Source organism: Barbus barbus (genome assembly GCF_936440315.1).
Source record: "Barbus barbus genome assembly, chromosome: 39".
Taxonomy (NCBI): domain Eukaryota; kingdom Metazoa; phylum Chordata; class Actinopteri; order Cypriniformes; family Cyprinidae; genus Barbus; species Barbus barbus.
The window spans coordinates 25,972,724-25,991,874 of NC_136717.1; the positions used below are offsets into that span (position 1 = coordinate 25,972,724).

At 38.5% G+C, this 19,151-nt stretch overlaps 2 protein-coding genes across 3 annotated transcripts in view; one reads left to right on the forward strand and one right to left on the reverse strand.

The window, feature by feature from the left end:
• Positions 1 to 423: 423 nt before the first annotated feature.
• LOC306858720 (nicotinamide phosphoribosyltransferase) overlaps positions 424 to 19,151 on the forward strand; it is a 35,530-nt gene continuing 16,802 nt past the window's right edge. Inside the window, exons 1-2 of one of the 2 annotated variants that reach the window (XM_079399394.1) lie at positions 424 to 543; positions 17,622 to 17,778. In XM_079399394.1, the coding sequence (XP_079255520.1) occupies positions 484 to 543; positions 17,622 to 17,778 (217 nt within the window). In that variant the 5' untranslated portion in view covers positions 424 to 483. The remainder of the gene's footprint in view (positions 544 to 17,621; positions 17,779 to 19,151) is intronic. The other variant, XR_013783226.1, reaches the window with a different exon arrangement.
• LOC306858722 (uncharacterized protein) lies at positions 5,953 to 19,140 on the reverse strand. The gene is made up of 2 exons (XM_079399396.1): positions 19,051 to 19,140; positions 5,953 to 6,987 (listed from the first exon to the last, which is right to left on the reverse strand). Exon 2 carries the CDS (start codon positions 6,746 to 6,748, stop codon positions 6,278 to 6,280), a length of 471 nt encoding a protein of 156 aa, XP_079255522.1. The 5' UTR covers positions 6,749 to 6,987; positions 19,051 to 19,140; the 3' UTR covers positions 5,953 to 6,277.

Sequence of the window (19,151 nt, forward strand, 5' to 3'; positions counted from 1 at the left end):
GTGTCCTGAAAAAGAAATTCTCAAATAAAACATTTAAAAAAAAAAAATGCTACCAAAATCAATATCATCATAAACTGCATTACAGAATAAATACAATTAAGAATGTATATAAAATGCAAACTAAAGGGGTTAAATAAGAAAAAAATTATATAATATACAATTATATTCTTTAAAAAATAGTAAAGCAAAACATAAAGTTAAGAACTTTCTAATAAGAACAAATGATTAGTATAATTTAATACATTTCTCTTATAATACTTTCTGTTTCATCCATTCACTTTCCCGTAAGCGCCACACCTCGCCCCCTGCAATGAGGTCTAAGTCACCTTATCCCCTGATTGGCCAGTCACTCCGTTCGGTCCCGCCCATTCTGATTCCGTCACGCACCCTCCTCAGCGACGGGGGTTGGTTGAGAGTCCGCGCGGTGGAGAGGGAACAACAGAGCTGACAGCGGCGCGCGACTCCAGTCACGTCAAGGAGAAGATGGAGCAGCACACAGGCGCCGCGGAGTTCAACTTATTGTTAGCTACTGACTCCTACAAGGTGAGCAGAGAGCCACAACCCGGGTCCGGTGTGCTGTTGTATACCGGCGAACCTGTGAGTGAGAGGAAAATGAGCGAAAGAGAACGAGAAATGAAGGTGGTTTCATCCTTCAGGCCGTTAACGGTTGAGTCAGAGTCAGTCAGGTCGGTAGGCCGAGTGTGTGTGAGGAGAAACGACAGCTACATCTTCATCTGTGTTCTTCTTTAGTAGATTATGTGTGTTTATGTCGGAAATAACGGATTACGAGCAGATACGAGTGTGAATTACACCTAAAGGGCAAGAGGCGCGGGTCCTGAGGGGGATTTCTCTTCAGAATCAAAACCGAAAGCACTTGCTTGCTCAGGAAATGAATGTAATGCACAACGGAATCAGATAAAGTTAATCAGCATTCAGTGTTTCGCTTATTTAAGCGATGAAATATAACGGTGAGATATGATTTAGACTGATAGCTGTGCAACTAACTACTAGACCTAGCCTGTTAGTAATAGACTCTGTTTTTTAGAGATTGCTGACATGGGATTTCTAAATATATCCTGAAATCAAGTTTCAAAATGCATGTTATTGTACTGTAAAACAATGAAATGTGATACATGATTTTTTTTATATGCATATACTATAAATTGGATCGCACTGTACATTCTAATGTAAAGAATATGACCACAAAAGCAGTCATAAGGGTACATTTTTCGAAATTGAGATTTATACATAATCTGAATAAATAAGCTTTCCATTAATGTATAGTTTGTTAGGATATGCCAATATTTGGCCGAGAAAATCTGGAATCTGAGGGTGCAAAAAAAAATTGAGAAAATCGCCTTTTAAAGTTGTCCAAATAAAGTTCTTAACACTGCGTATTAATAATCAAAAATGAAGTTTTGATATATTGACTGTAGGAAATTTACAAAATATCTTCGTGGAACATGATCTTTACTTAATGTCTTAATGATTTTTGGCATAAAAGAAAAATCAATAATTTTGAGCCATACAATGTATTTTTGGCTATTGCTACAAATATACTTCAGAGACTTAAGAGAGAAGGTTTTGTGGTCCAGGGTCACATATAGTATGTCCTCTGTGTAGTGCATACATAGATCCTTGTTATTATAAGGCAAAATTAATCATTAGAAAAACTGAAATAAAGCTACGATAAAATAGTTTAGATGCACTGTGTAATGTTGTAAAACATTTAAATGACATCGATTTACACTGACAAGCCTCAAAATACTAAAACTGAAATCAAAACTGAATATGCTAAAAAAAGATTAAACATTAAACTGACATCCGGAGTTTACTGCGGTGCTATAATAGCTACGTTTTCTGCAGCGGTTGAACTTGTTGTTAGAATGCTTCAAATCGCTTCCAGACTTGTTTTATGAGCATACCCTTGTTTGTTAAACTAGTCGTAAGCGACATTGTTCACATTTTTAGAGTTAAACAGGTTAATGAGCTCTTTCAGCATCTATAGTTGTAATAATGCATAAAATAACTCCGTTATAGGGTTTTAGCTATAGCTGAATGATAAAACAAAGTTAAGAATTTGTTGGCAATTTGCGGCTGTCCGTGAAAGCTGTGTGTGTGTGTGTGTGTGTGTGTGAGAGAGTTTGAATAAAAAATGTTTTAGTTAAAGACGTGATTAACTACAAGCATCCTAACTTAGAAACACAACACTATACGGTTTTCAACACATTTAAAAAAGTCATAAGAGAAAGCCAGATACGGTATATAAATGAAATCTTTTATTTTTTATTTTTTATTATTGATTTAATATGGTAGAATCACGCTGAATTCATTCTGTTTTCATTTGTCTCAGGATTCTGTTACACAAAAACCACTTGAGCGTGGACACAAATCCTACATGAAAGCTAAAAAAGATGACTTTTTAAACTATTTTACAGACACTTAACACATCTGTATCAGGAAGATATTTATGTCATCACAAACCATCAGACACGTCAGGTTGTGGTGTGATAAGATGGACTTATCGAATATTTGCATGTTTCTTATATCAGTTATTTGATCAAATCTTAGTCAAATAGTCAAGTCAAGTCACCTTTATTTATATAGCGCTTTTAACAATGTAAATTGTGTTAAAGCAACTGCTCAATATCAAAATCAAAATCCTCTGGCCAACAAACCAGCAGTTCAATTTAACTGCAGCAAAGTCAGATTGTAAGGTCTCAACTAGTTCCAGTGGTCATTTGGTAATTCTGTATGTTTTCTGAGCGTTGGCATCCTCTTAGGTCCTCTGAGGGGTTGGCATTATCTTTTCTCAGGTGTTCGGTCATCTCAGATCATTTAGGGGTTGGATCCAGACTGAAGCTTCTGTCATTCCTAATTACCACGGGATGTTAATCCCGTGGCAGAAACAGAGACAAATAGAAACATAATTAGCGTAGCTGCTGTTCCATCTAAGCAAAAAAAAAAAAAAAAAAAAAAAAACAAACAAAAAAAAAAAATGATTTGTTCATCCCAAGATAAAGAATAATAATTATGTACATTTGATTAGATATACTACAGTACAAGATTATAAAATGCATTATGTGAATGCTTGGCTAAAGAGATGTGTCTTTAATCTAGATTTAAACAGAGAGAGTGTGTCTGAACCCCGAACGTTATCAGGAAGGCTATTCCAGAGTTTGGGAGCCAAATGTGAAAAAGCTCTACCTCCTTTAGTGGACTTTGCTATCCTAGGTACTACCAAAAGTCCAGAGTTTTGCGACCTTAAGGAGCGGGTTGGATTGTAGCGTGGTAGAAGACAAGTTAGGTACGCAGGAGCTAAACCATTTAGGGCCTTATAGGCAAGTAATAATATTTTGTAAATGATACGGAACTGAATAGGTAGCCAGTGCAGAGACTGTAAAATTGGGGTAATATGATCATATTTTCTTGATCTGGTAAGAACTCTAGCCGCTGCATTTTGGACTATCTGTAGTTTGTTTATTGAAGATGCAGGACAACCAGCTAGCAGTGCATTACAATAGTCCAGTCTAGAGGTCATGAATGCATGGACTAGCTTTTCTGCATCAGAAACAGGTAGCATGTTTCGAAGCTTGGCAATGTTTCTAAGATGGAAGAATGCTGTTTTTGTAACATGGGAAATATGATTTTTAAAGGACAAGTTGCTGTCTAATATAACTCCCAGATTTTTGACTTTAGAGGATGTGACAGTGCATCCGTCTAGTTGTAAATTGTAATCCAAGAGATTCTGTGTATTGTTTTTTGGTCCAATAAGTAATATCTCTGTCTTATCTGAATTTAATAGGAGGAAATTATTGGTCATCCAATCTTTTAAATTTTTTACACAATCTATTACCTTAGATAGTTTAGAAGTTTCACCTGGTTTTGTTGAGATATATAGTTGAGTATCATCAGCATAGCAATGAAAACTAATCCCGTATTTTCTAATAATATTACCAAGAGGCAACATGTATATTGAAAATAGAAGAGGACCTAGGACTGATCCTTGTGGTACTCCATACTTTACTGGTGATAATTGTGATGACTCTCCATTTAAATGAACAAAGTGGTAGCGATCGGACAGGTATGATTTAAACCACCTTAAAGCCTGCCCTTGAATACCAATATGGTTTTGTAGTCGATCTATGAGTATATCATGGTCTATAGTGTCAAACGCAGCACTAAGATCAAGTAATACTAGCAATGAGATGCAGCCTTGATCTGAAGCAAGAAGCAAGTCATTTGTAATTTTAACAAGTGCAGTTTCTGTGCTATGGTGAGGCCTGAAACCTGACTGAAATTCTTCATAGAGATCATTTTTTTGCAAGAAGGAGCACAATTGAGCAGACACAACTTTTTCTAAAATTTTTGACATAAACAGAAGATTTGAAATGGGTCTGTAATTTGCCAGTTCATTAGAATCTAGTTGTGGTTTCTTAATAAGAGGCTTAATAACCGCCAGCTTGAATGGTTTTGGGACGTGACCTAAAGATAACGATGAGTTAATAATATTGAGAAGCGGTTCTTCTGCTACAGGTAACAACTCTTTCAGTAGTTTAGTGGGTATAGGATCTAATAAACACGTTGTTGGTTTAGATGCACTGATAAGTTTATTTAGCTCTTCCTGTCCTATAGTTGTAAAGCACTGCAGTTTTTCTTTGGGTGCGATGAATGAAGCTGAAATACTAGACGCAGTAGAATCTACATTTGTTATTGTATTTCTGATGTTATCTATTTTATCAGTAAAGAAATTCATAAAATCATTACTATTAAATTGTGAGGGAATATTTAGATCGGGCGGTGTCTGTTTATTTGTTAGTCTAGCCACTGAGCTAAATAAGAACCTTGGATTGTTTTGGTTATTATCTATGAGTTTGTGGATATGCTCTGCCCTGGCAGCTTTTAGAGCCTGTCTATAGCTGGACATACTGTTTTTCCACGCAATTCTAAAAACTTCCAAGTTAGTTTTTCTCCATTTGCGCTCAAGATTACGAGTTTCTTTCTTGAGAGAATGGGTATAACTGTTGTACAATGGCGCAGTACATTTTTCTCTAACCTTTTTCAATTTGAGAGGGGCAACAGCTTCTAATGTATTAGAGAAGATAGTGCCCATGTTGCTAGTTATTTCGTCTAGTTCATGTGTATTTATGGGTACACAGAGAAGTTGAGATAAATTAGGCAGGTTATTTGTGAATCTGTCTTTGGTGGCTGGAACAATAGTTCTGCCCAGACGATAACGCGGAGCCATATAATTAATATCAGTAATACGCAGCATGCACGATACAAGGAAATTATCAGTAACATCATCACTTTGAGGTATGATATCTATATCGGTAAGATCAAGTCCATGCGATATAATTAAATCTAGCGTATGATTAAAACGATGAGTGGGCCCGGTGACGTTTTGCTTGACTCCAAAAGAGTTTATTAGGTCAGTAAACGCAAGTCCTAGCACATCATTTGTATTATCAACGTGAATGTTAAAATCTCCGACAATTAGCACTTTATCAACATTAACCAATAGATCTGAGAGGAAATCTGCAAATTCTTTTAGGAAATCTGTATATGGCCCTGGCGGTCTATACACAGTTGCCAGAGCAAGAGATAAGAGAGATTTATTTTGCATATCTAACAGTGTAACATTAAGCAGAAGTATTTCGAATGACTTAAACCTCCTGTATCCTGTTTTCTGAGTAACATTGAGAATATCACTATATATTGTTGCCACACCGCCGCCACGGCCAGTCTGACGGGGCTCATGTTTATAACAGTAGCTCGGTGGAGTAGACTCATTTAGACCAAAATATTCATTTGGTTTCAGTCAGGCAGAGTACATCAAAATTATTATCTGTGATCATTTCATTTACAATAACTGCTTTGGGTGCGAGTGATCTAATATTTAGGAGCCCAAGCTTCAAAAATTGTTTTTGTTCATTTATTTTGTGTTTTTCTGGTTTAATCACGATCAGATTTTTTCTAGATCCTGCATTAAATTTATATTTTGACCTCGCTATTCGGGGAACAGACACAGGCTGTATAGATTGGACAACGCGGGTACTTCTATCATTTAAGTGGGTAGAACAAAAGTCATTTGAGAATTGACTTACTAGTCAGATGGAGCGTAGCGTCCTGGAGATGTTGTCCGACAGGAGTTCCGCTCCGACTCTGCTGGGGTGCAGGCCATCAGCACGGAAAAGCCTAGGACGCTCCCAGAAAAGATTCCAATTATTTACAAAGAGCAGTTTCTGTTCTTTACACCATGACAATAACCATTCGTTTAAAGCAAACAGTCTACTGAACCTTTCGTGTCCTCGTCGATACGTCGGAAGTGGACCTGACACGATGATCTGCTGCGTACCGTCTCGATCAGGCTCCTGTAGTCCCTCTTCAGTGTCTCCGTCTGCCGCAGCTTGATGTCGTTAGTCCCCACGTGCAGCACGACAGCCCCGATGCTCTCATCGCCCTTCAGGATCGCGGGTATCTGCGCAGAAACATCGAGAACACGAGCACCGGGGAAACAGTGTGTGTGCACTTTACCTTCAGCTAGCGTAGCACGGACGTGCCGGACGATGGAGCTTCCGACGATCACAGCGTCGCGTTCCGTCTCGCGGAGGGGAGCGAAGCGGTTCCGGGTGGAGATCTCGAAGACCGGAGGCGGCGAGGTTGTCCCCCAGGGCCTGGCTCGCGTCTTCCGCTGCTGTTGTTGCACCCAGGGTCCGTGGCGTCCCGGCGCCGGAGTGAAGGACATCTGTGAAGACCGCGTCCTGGGTGCACAGTGTCTGTATAGAGAAACGCACGGAGTAGAGGTGGTGGGAGTGTTAGCAGCGTGCTGTATACTTACCCCGGACTTGTGAGCTTCAGCCCGGGATGTTTCCAGCGCGGCTCTCCTCTCTCTCAGCTGGGCCTGCTTCTCCACCAGGTCGCGGATCTGCTTCTCCACGGCCTCCAGCTCCAGCTGCACCGAATGCAGCTCGAACGTGTCCTCACCTGCACTCAAAGGTAGACACAAATCCGCCATTTAAGCAAATAAGAGTGAGACAAAGGCAATGTGTGTGAATAGAGTATTAGCAGTGTAAGCTAGATTAGCGGCAGGCACGCTGCCTATGCTAACGGGCTATAAGCTAATAGCAAACACGAGAAATCAAAATAAAACTAGTGATAACAAGGCGCTCCGATTGTTTTTGTTTTAGAATGCTATTGTGGATATATTCACACGTTATAAAAACGAAAAAGATAGTGTATAAAATAGTTTTAAGATAAAAAAAATAGACGATAAAGAATCAACTTGACAGAGCTCAAACTCAAAACACGTAGTCACAAATCAGCGCATGCATATATAATAAACCTATATAGACCAGTTGTTTTTATTTTAATAAAACATTATACTGTGAACAAATGCTACATTTAAACTCTGCGGTTAATAATACCATTTTTAAAGTGAGAAAGACAGTCTAATCTGTTGTAAACATTCTGAGAAGCATTTGTGGCACCTTATACTTTTGTTGCAGACAACCTTATGACAAGTAATTTTCAGTCTAATATAGGTCAAATTCATAAAGAAAAATCTCTGTAAGTGCCTGCTTCTAATCCTTGCTTTAGAGCATCATGGTTTTAGGTTTGAAAGATCTAAACTTATTTGTTAAAACAAAAGTTATATCATTGTTTAATCATGCTGCTTTTCATCATCTTGTAAAGTTACCCAGTGTGATTCTAAAAGTTTTAATTTATAAAAGGTTTGTATGAGACATCATAAAAGTCTAAATATTTAACTGTATGGTTGTTTATGTGGATGTTCATGTGTAGATGTGTTGAGTGTTTGTGTGCGTGTGTGTGTGTGTGTGTTGAGGGTTGAAAAATATATAACAGAAATAACAAAACTAAGTAAATTAAGCAAGATTTTCCAACAGCATAGACCATCTTATTAAAACAATCACCTTGACCCTCCCTATTTTTTTAAGTTTGTGGTTATCGACTTCTTTATCTATCTCATCTCATCCTGAACATCAGTTTGAAACCGCATTCGAATAGATTATAAATACTCAATTCTCAACTTTACCTAACTTCACCAGATATGTGTCATAAAAAGGTTCAATAGGGCACACATCCTTTGACCAGTTAGTGAACTTCTACCTAAACTTTTGACAGAGTTCGCACGCGCAGGTGCACGTCATAAAGTGGTTAACACGGATGTCCTTTGATCGCTGAACATAGATGATCTGTTTTGGTCAACGAACCTTTTACCTCACGTTCTAACAAAGTTTATGACTCCAGATCCCCTCAAAAACTCATTCGATTGCGAATGAGTTGAATCACAGAAACTTTAGATATTTTACAACGGACCTCTTGATCAGATAAGGATCAGTTTCAGTATCCATACGTCCAGACGCACAGCGGCCTTTCTCATTTCGTCGCACTGCGTGAGACAAAATATTTACATTTCGTAAGATGTTGTAAAAAGTTTAGCCGTCTAATTACGACTGAAAATCCAAAACATTTGCTTTCATTTCAGTTTGTTCTCGCACATGTGTATTTTAACTGACATAGCACACTAGAAGTTTTAAGTTTGACAAAATCAATGAGTAAATAAAAGGTATTAAGCGTGAATAACTAAACTAAAATAAAATAAAACAACATTTTCCTGTAGGTTAGAGGTGGATGTTTAAAAGAATACCTAATTTTTAAAGCGAAAAAAGTATGGGGTATATAGCACTGCAAAAGTCTTAAGCTTGACAAAAATCAAAGGGTAAATAAAGGACTTATGACACTTAAATAAGACAAAACAAACAACATTTTTCCTGCGGGCGTTTGTTTAGAAGAAAGCTTGTGTAACCTTTAAAGTGAAAAGCTTTAGGTTGAATACTGAATGGTTTCATTAATTAAGAAACGCTAAAGAGTTATTAAAAATAACTTAAAAACGTTACTTTAATTCTTTTAACTTTTAAATGTCTGCGTCGGTCTCTCCTTATAGCGTTAGGGGGGCGGTGATGTAGGTGTGGCCTGACAGCGCTCGTAAACTCATTCTCAGTTTGACACAGAAGTGAGAGGTTATCTGACGGACGGTGCGCAAAATAGTCTGCTCTTTTAATTTTCTAAGTTGGGACTAGGGATGTACGATTACCGGTTTGACGATAAATCATGATAAAATTCCCCACGGTTAGTATTACCGTTTCATATTTTATTTATCATTAAAACCGTATTCGATTACCGTGATTTGAACAACTCGTGATAAATAAATACTGTCCGGCATAAAGCAGAGTTTTCAGTAACAGTCTCACGTGCGCACAGTAGTTTCGTTCTGAGTGAAAACAGGGCGGAAAAGCTGGGAGGTTTTAAAAGAGTGCTAAGGGAATTATACAACTGAATATATCAATTAATTAATTATATGAATGTACCTCTGAAGGTTCTGACTGTCTTCAGAAACGATTTGATGGCATTTTGTTTTCATCTTCGCTCCATGTAATACCTAAAGGAAGTGTTCGCGGAGTTCACAGGAATCAGCTGTAATTCAGCTTTTCCGTATAAAGCGCCACCTGCTGTCAGTGACTGGATTTACAGACATTTATTTACATTCAGCCTGTGTGCAGTTTCTGTCTGGCCAAAAAACGGACCAAATTTGCATGCCCTGCTGTAAATTTTAACCGGTTGATGAAAAACAAGCTTATGTGGATTCTACACATTTAAACAATTCAGATAAGCTATATAGAATTATTTATGGAGCAGATAAAATACATATAATCATTTATTAATCAATTATCATTTTAACTTAACCCTTTTCTTTAAAGGCTGAAATGTGAGGTCTACCTTTATGTTAAACTTTTTCAAAGCTTTATTTGAACATTTACATTATTTATTTGAATATGCTATTAAACTGTTGTCAGTCAAATTGTCATTTAAAATACAGACTTCATTGGTAATGTTATTGTTTTAGTGATTATGCAAACAAAAAGTCATTTTATTTGCTGTTTGTTGATTTGTAAGTATGAAACTTGGTGAAGTGATTTATGTGTGGTACTTTTTGAACATCTCCAGCACATTTTAACAATACCGTGATAATTTACATTTACATTTACATTTAGTCATTTGGCAGACGCTTTTATCCAAAGCGACTTACAATTGGGGAATACAAAAAGCGATTCATCTTGAAGAGGCAGTCAGACAGAGGAAGTGCTCGTAACACCAAGTCTCAGTCATTGTTCAAATAAGTACAAACTAGTAGGTGGAGAGAAAGATAGAAGGAAAGTTTTTTTTTTTTTTTTTTTTTTTTAGTTTAGGATTAAGTCAAGTACTGCCGAAAGAGATGAGTTTTCAGTTGTTGCTTGAAGATTGCCAGGGATCCAGCGTTCCGGATAGGGGTGGGAAGATTATTCCACCAGCCAGGAATGGTGAACGAGAATGTTCTGGAGAGTGATTTTGAGCCTCTCTGTGATGGTACCACAAGGCGTCGCTCACTAGCAGATCTCAAACTTCTGGAGGGGATGTAGGTTCGTAATAGTGAGTGGAAGTAGGAGGGTGCAGAGCCTGTGGTAGATCTGTACGCAAGCATCAGTGACTTGAACTGGATGCGAGCTGCCACTGGTAGCCAGTGCAAGGAGATGAAGAGTGGTGTAACATGCGCTCTTTTGGGCTCGTTGAAGATCAGTCGTGCCGCTGCATTCTGAATAATACTGATAACCGTGATAATTTTGGTCACTATAATCGTGATTAGAAATTTTCATACCGTTACATCCCTAGTTGGGACAAAAGCTAGCTTTTAAATTGTAATGTTACAAGATTTTTACAAGTATCTTAAGCTGGTGTTTTAACGATCGCCGTAAGATACACATTTGTTTAACTTTTCTACCGTTGTGGCAACTAGTTTTTAAAATGTTACAAGATTGTTACAAGTATCTTACACAATTCTATATTATTTAACTTTGTATCTGTTATAAATTCAAACTTTTTTTAAAAGTACGACATAGATTTTGATAAATTTATCTTATTGTTTTAACAAACGCGTCCGATTCTTTTTTTGTTATAGATAAACGAACGCGCTCACCTCTTCTTCTTTTTAACTTTGTACTTTTGACTTGTAGGGGAAAACACAGGCGTTGTACGTTTTACGTACATGTTTGATCTTTTTTCTTGATATGTATGTGAAAACACTTTAATAAAAACTTCCCTTTATATCATTTAACACAATTTCACCATTTAAAGTTTGATCCTGTTTTTAATATTTGATTTATGCTTGTGAAGCACTTTGAGTTGCATTTCATGAAATTAAAGGTTAAATTCAGGTTAACAAAATGACTCGCACTTAGTATTTTACAATGTAAGTGGTACTGCTGACGTTCATGCATATAGCATATCTGTCAAGTCTTGTCAACATGTGAGGCAACCATAATTTTTCCCTTTCCCTTTAAGAAATTATCAAAAGTAAGTATGCCATAACCTTTGTATCTGTATTAAGCTTAAAATATCAATTGTATGCTGGTTTTACTTTGTTGTCCTGAAGTTGTTGCTCACTTTTCACCTCAACTCCGCTCTCTGTCCTTGGGTCCAGAGTGGCGACATTGACTGCTGTTGTGTCTGTTATGTTGTTGATATGGTCTCATCTATGTTTAATCAGTGTTTTCTTTCGTACTGCTAGAGGACGGGAGTGGATGCCTTTGTCTTTTATCCTCCCACCACGGATGTAATAGGATTCTCGTGTTTCACATTGAGGCTGATGATACGTTCATTTAGCCTTTTAAAGGGACGCTTCATTACTTAAGGATCCCGCAGAGGTCATTGGAGGGTCAGAGATCACGTGTGGAAAATAGCTGGTTGTTCTGTTGAAGCGTTCAGTGATTCCGTTTCCCATAGGGTGGTAAGGAGTGGTATGCGATTTCCTTATACCTGCCATATCCAGCAGCTCCTTCATCAATTTGCCCTCAAAACTCGGACCTTGATCCGAAAGAGTGGTAAGGTTCTGTTACAAGTCGATGGCTTACACTAGACTGGACAAACGGTTCCCTGTTCCCTGCTATCTTCCTCATGTAAAGGAACATTATAGAAGCCTGAGGTAAGGTCCATAGTCGAGATGAAAGCATTTCCTCCAAGAGCAGCTAAGGCGTCGGCCTTGTGTGGCAGAGGATGGGCATCCTTCACAGTTCTGGCGTTCAACCACCGAAAATCCGTACAGATCCTCAAATCACCATTCTTTTTCCACACCAGGACGAGAGGGGATGCGTATTCACTGTTTGACTTTCTGATTATGCCCTTCTCTTCCATTTCGTCCAGCGCTACTCTCAGTTTCTCATAATGGCTTGGAGGTACACGACGGTAGGGGAGACGAAAGGGTTTTTCATCCACTAGGCGAATCCGATGTACGAAATCTTTGGCTTCACCACAGTCCATTTTATTCCTTGAAAATATGGACTCATATTTCTTGACAAGATGGAGCAGTTTCATTTTCCATGTTGAAGACACTTCGCATGCTGTCAGATCCAAGTCTCTCAATCCCAAGTCACCCAAGATCTGCATTAACTCATCCTCAGATTCCTGGGAACCATCCTCATGTTGAAAGTATTGAACTTGAGACTTAATACAGTCACTCTCTGGGAGATCTTCAACAGCAATACATGGAGAAACATCCGCAATCTTTGCATTTCTTCTTAAGGTCAACACACTGTTTGTAGGGTTTATAACTTTTAACAGGTATCCAGCCATCGCCCCATAAAGGTGTAATGACTCGACCGACCAAGATCTGCTTAGGGCTACTTTTGGACTGGGTGGGCTCCACCAGCACCGTACTTCCCACAGACATTGTAGTGTTGACAGGAAGCTTCCCCCAGACAAGGTGTTCACTCTGGGGTTGGAGTGTCACACAGTGCTTGAGTTTAACAGTACCAACCTTCTCAGGCACGTGGTCGCCTCTCCATCTCTGAGTGTTGGACAGCAAAGAAATGAACTCTAAGCACTCGTTTTGTCCATTACAGCACGGTAGTGAGACCAATTTCCAATAGTCATCTGTATTTTTTATGAGAGTCAGTAGGCTTTTGATGGCATTGCTGCCCAAGATCATCTCATCTGTCTGGCCTGGAACTATCAACACAGGTATTATCATTTTACAACCATAGACACAGACAGGCAGATCATACAATGCTGTTGGTGTGACTCGGTGACCACCACATCCAATAATTACAACACCATCGGCAGAGCATTTTCTCAACGTTAAGGTGCTTGCCAGCAGACTAGCTTCAGCCGTCTGCTGAGAGTGCAGGCCATTGAGCCACTGTCAAGTAAAGCAGTGAAAGACGGACCATTTTCCACAGACACAGTAGTGTAAAATAATGAATCAGCTCTGGGGACTCTTTGGATTCCTTGAAAGACGGCGGTTTTATCAGGTGAGACACTCGGTTTATACTGTTCAAATGCAGACTTGTAATCTTGTGTGTCGAAGATGGGAGGATTATCAACATGGTCTGTACTATCCTCCCTTGTGCGCAGACCTACTAGTTTTCCGGACTGGGCTGAGTGGATTGACTTCTCCACCGAAGACAAGAACGCCTGGAGTGACCAGGTGACTGACACTGGAAACACAGTCGATGCTCACGACAGTACATCAAGGCGGAATGGGCAGGATCAGCGCAAATAGAATACGGTAAGGCATCAAAACCTTCAATCCTAGGAAGTCAAATATGAGGCTGGCGTCTAGGATGAGACTGAGGTTTGTTAGAATTGGTTAACAGGACTTTTTCAAGCATGTCGATGACCTTTTCAAGGGCAGAGAAATCTGTGCTTTTCTGTTGCTGGTCGCACACCAAGGGAGCAGGCACTGGAACTGTATAAACATCAAGCTTGTTAATTGAAACTCTTTCACTTTGGCTGCGATGCACTGCACTGGTGGCTTTGAACGATAAGTCAGATTGATAGTCATTAAGCACAGCCTGTACTTCATGGGCCGACCACTTGTCAATTGGTTTGGATCTGAAGGTTAAGGCCAAGTCTTTATTCGGGCAGTGTCTGATAAACATGTGGACTATTTCAACACTGGGCTTGTCAAGTGTTTTACCTTGCTCACGCAGGCATTCAGAGGCGACATCAGCCGCTTTAAGTCTCAGCCAGTAGTCGTATGGATTCTCATCCTCCTCAGGTAAAGTAGTGTAAAAATCAGCAAGAGGAACAGGTGAGTAGTGACTACAACTGAAATGTTTGCGCAGCAGGCTGTAGACAGAGTTTGGGCAAACAGTGGTGGCAGAGTCACAGTTCCTGATCCAGAATTTGACCACGTCTTTTGCTTTACCACGCAGGTGTACAAGGATTTCCTCCACGTGCTCATCACCACTCATGTTGCCCTTTCTAACAATGTCCTCATCAGATCTTCCCATTCCTCAATTTCAACAGTATCTGAACCATCTCCTCTGAATGAAGGAGGCTCCTTGACGTTTCTGTGATGAATTACTTGGTTTTGTGACACATTATTCATGCCTGAGGGGCTGTCAATCTTATAATCATCAGTGTGTTTTTTACTTAGCGTGTCGGTGTCCAAGCTATAGGAACTGAGATGAGACATAATGTTCTCTGCTAGTTGTTGGCCAATTTGATGAACTATTGAACTCATCTGCCCTAACATATCAGGAACGCTATCATTCTTGGGTGTAGATGTGCAGGCTACTCTTTGATTGACATCTGACTGCATGTCTGCGGCATCATACTCTCTTAGAGGACAACCCTTTTTGGCATTGCCAGGCCTACTATCACTATCGTCAGCACCGGGACTATTCATTGAAAAGGGAACTGGAAAACTTAAAACCCCTCTGCCTCTACCCACTGGACCAGAAGTAAATTGGTCAGGAATATATCGGTCACCGTTACTCATAATGGGCAATGAAATACGCTACAATACATGCAGAATTTGAAACTCAATGTCAAAGAGCAGAGTCCAATAAAGAAAAAGAATAAAGTGAGTGAGTCCCTTGATCACAAAAGGCTGTGGACTGATTATGAGCTGTTCAACTGATGATGGATACGTCCAGCCCTTATGCGGCAGCACGGTGATCTCTCTCAGCTTGCTTGAAGACTCGACCCAAGGCAACACAGCGGCATCACAACTTCACGGCACCAATGTGAAGGTCTTGCCTGGGTGGTCTGCACAGTGGAGACAGCGTGTGCAAATAGGGTTTCTCTGATTCAGTAAGAGAATAAACCATTTCTACATAAAACACAAGACAACACACAAATTGATTACAATTGAGTCTGGTAACAAACACATTATAACTCAATATTGAGCAACACACTCGACGCCAAACATGACTCAACAGAGTCCCAACATATTCATTGAAAGATACAGTCACAATAAAGCAAATATTTGTGTGCTTTGGACACTTATAAATGGTAATTCTCAGACCGTGAAAAACGTGTAACTTCGTTAACTCTGCTGTGGGCGGTCCCTACTCCACATGCTAAATTATATCACGCACCACATAGATGGCGCTGTCCCCATTTATGCAATAATTTAACATACTTTTCCACTCCGTTACACATGCCTGGACCGCATGCAGCTGTTCACATGAATGGGCTATTCCAGAAGGGAGAGGGCCTCCAGACCCTAGCAGGACCTCCTCGGCTGCTGATCCACAAGGACTTCTGCCTTTTGGGAACGCCGGAGGGGAAAAGCTGCATGAAATTTGCTCTTGGACTGCAGGGAGCAACCACAGTAGCTGTCAGGCATAACCATGAGGGTGTAACCTTTCCCAGGCTGGGCCGTACACAAGAGAGCAGCCAAAAAGTGCCAGGGAAAGGTCACCATGCACAAAATATCAGAAGGGAGCTTAGTAGGTTGTCTGTTTGATATCTAGTGTAACTGTAGTTACATTCACAGCATAGAATGTATTTATATCACAAGTCTTTGAAGAGCAAGAGGGCAAACAGGATTTATTTAGATTTTTTAAGAAAATGTTGCTTGTGCAAAATTGTGTAAGAACAAGTAAATTATCTAAATGACTACAACCTTTTGTTGCACAAAACTAGTTCTTGTGTTAGAAAGGCTCAAAAAAGAGCATTTATGCACATCTCAGACATAGAATGATGTGCTTCAGTAGTGTAATCTGAGTGCACTCCCCATTAACAAGTTCACAAGTGTTTGATTAGAAATAGTGCAGGGTCTTTTTTCTTTTGCAACTTTTAAAAGTGAGGTATGTAATTTCTGTGCTTCTGGTGAGAACTAGTGGACAAATAAAGCAAACAACCATTGCAAATGCTCCTCACACTTTTACGATTGTTCTTATCTTTACAATATCTGACCATTTTATCTGGGGCTTGACAGTAAAGAGCTAACATGCATGGCAAAAAAAATTAGGTTTACCTTACCTGTCGAGGAGAAGTCTCGATTGAAACCCAAACCCAAATTCATATTTTGGCATTTCTTTAAATTTTGGCTTGCACTTCTGTAACCAAATCTGAATGTCCTTTCCCGTTTAATGCGTGAGCTGATTAAACACCCTCTGGCTCAATACGCAATATTTCTGACTAAAATATATATTTTGCTGAAATACTTGAATTTGGACAAAAGCTGTGACATATTTTAAACCTACAAGTAAGTGTATTTTTTATGATAAAACTAACTGTAAAGTGACTGTAATGGGGTGATCAAAATAGCCTAATAAATGACTGTGCTTCTGTTCTTATTTATTTTCATTTTTAGTTTAGTGAATTTAACTAGCTTTAAAAGCATTGTTTTTGTTTTTAGATTGTAATATTACAATGTTAGAATAAAATGTCGTTTTGTCCCTTTTTCGCACATAATATATAGTCTTACATTGTTTTATTACTTTTACTAGCTTTTAATATATATTGTTTCATTGGACAACATTGGGCGATATGTAAAATAAATTAAATACAGATTTAAAAAAAAAAAATCCAGATACAAAAATGAAAATACCAAGATATATAGCCTACCGTATATCGCAAATCAGCCAAAAAAATACAGAGATAAGAATTTCTGCCCATATCGCCCAGCCCTAGTGTCTGGAATGATCATACTTATAATAGTCAGTGCACAATAAACTGGGTTAAGATATTTTATTTTGACAAACAATTTACAAACTTCAACTTTAAAACATATGGTGCATTAAAAAATAATGAATTGAGAGATAAAACTTCCTAGAGAGACTCTAACCAGCTAAAACGCTTTTGAGCTGCACCTCCGCCACCCAAATGATCATTTTAAAGGCATCACTGCTTAAAAAAACATTACATAAGCAATTTTCACTCAGACATTGCTAGTAAATTTCACAAATAAATGGCTAATAGCTTTTTTGAGGTTCATGATTTGATGTATCATTCTTTTCCATATCAATAATGGTGCAGGACGAGTGTCAATGTGTAATAATTAGCGTCAGTTTGAATAATAGTAATAGTAATGTCTGCCAAACAATGTGTGTAATATGTTGCTGGTGGACTTGAATTGCTGGCAGACCAGCTAGAATAAGACCCAACAGCTGTCTAAATTACAGGAAACTGTGGATACAGACGCACCCAGGCTTGTTGACATCCATTACTATATTTGCAATGTTAACACAGTCGTGCCAGAGGAATTTTTTTTTGTATGGTTCTTTGAGTTTATGATTTGTATGTAACATGTTGTAACTTCTTTCTTGCAGGTCACACATTACAAACAGTATCCACCCAACACCAGCAAGGTGTACTCTTACTTTGAGTGCCGCGAGAAAAAGACAGACCCTACCAAGCTCAGAAAAGTCAAATACGACAAAACGGTCTTCTATGGGCTTCAGTACATTCTCCACAGATATTTAAAAGGTACGTTGGACGCAGCTGTCAGAACTACGCAGCCTTGCTGATAATTTTGGGTTGTGTTCACGCTTAAGAATGCAGCCTGCCCTTCAAACTTAGTCGTATACTGTCAGCCTGAAAAATAATAACATTGTTTGTTCCAACGAGAGAAAAAATGACTTTCTCGTGATGTAGCCAGTGTTAAATGACCAAACTTGATGGTAGAGTTATAGGCTAAGAATATAGCAGTTTGAGTTTAAGATGTTTGACAAGCAGTCTGGTTTGAGGTTGTTATATTCGCATGCCGTTCAAATGTGCCACATTTATAAAGGAATTTTGTCTATTTCATGGTTCGCTGGGGTGAAGGCTTTAGAAATTGTGTGATAGGATGAAACAAGACAATTGAACATCTGCTCTTTCACCCACAAAAGACAGCTGCCCGACGCAGCCCTGGTCACAGATTCAGTCTGGATTCTGCATAAATACTCAAGCTGAACTTCTATTTCTGTTGTTGTCTCTCTTTGATCTGTTATGCTTGAATTTGACCATTTTACCCTAAATCCCAAACCTCAGAATTTGTTTTGCAGATCATTGCAGCTTTTTGTAAACGTGATACTGTAAGAACTTTTTAGATTCAATCAGCGATTGTCATCATAGTATTTCCATACTTAAATTACATTTTATTTTAAACCGGTGTTATTTTAATATTATTGAGATGCTTTTGTAGTTATTATTAATATTTTGTATATTAATAAATTTTTATATTTTATGTTTTAATTTTAATTTTGTTGAAAGTTTTAGTAATTTTGTTGTGTGGTTTTGCCATTTTTAGTAGGTTTTGTTTATTTCATGCATTTTATGCTTTTTGTTTATTTTAGTTATTTTTAGTACATCAAGTTACCAAATCAAAACTAAATTTCTCATTGATTAAACGGCAAAATGTTGCTTTGGCAACTAGCTGAAATGTTTTTTTTTTTTTTTAGGATTTTGCTTCAATAATAAGTAACTACAATGTATTTTTAATGGTTTTAATTTCACTTTTAGTTAACTATAATAACCCTATTTACACAAAACATGTTTTAACGGTATGTGCTTTAATAATACATTAAAATGTATTAAAACACAAGTAGAGCTGCAGTTTTATTTTTGAGGATACTGTGCCTTTAAGACAGTACTGGTAGGACAAAGCTACACTGTAAGCAAGGGAAAGTCCCTTAATGCAATAAAGCAAGGATGTAGGAAAATGTGCAAATAAACACTCTCTCTCACACACACACACACACACAGGGACACACCAACCTCTCTCTTGAGAAGTGTCTTTTTATTCCTGTATTGTTCAGCCATTTCCTTGAGGTGTGTGATACTCTCGTCTCACAGTTGCCCCGTCTCTTTTTGTTTTC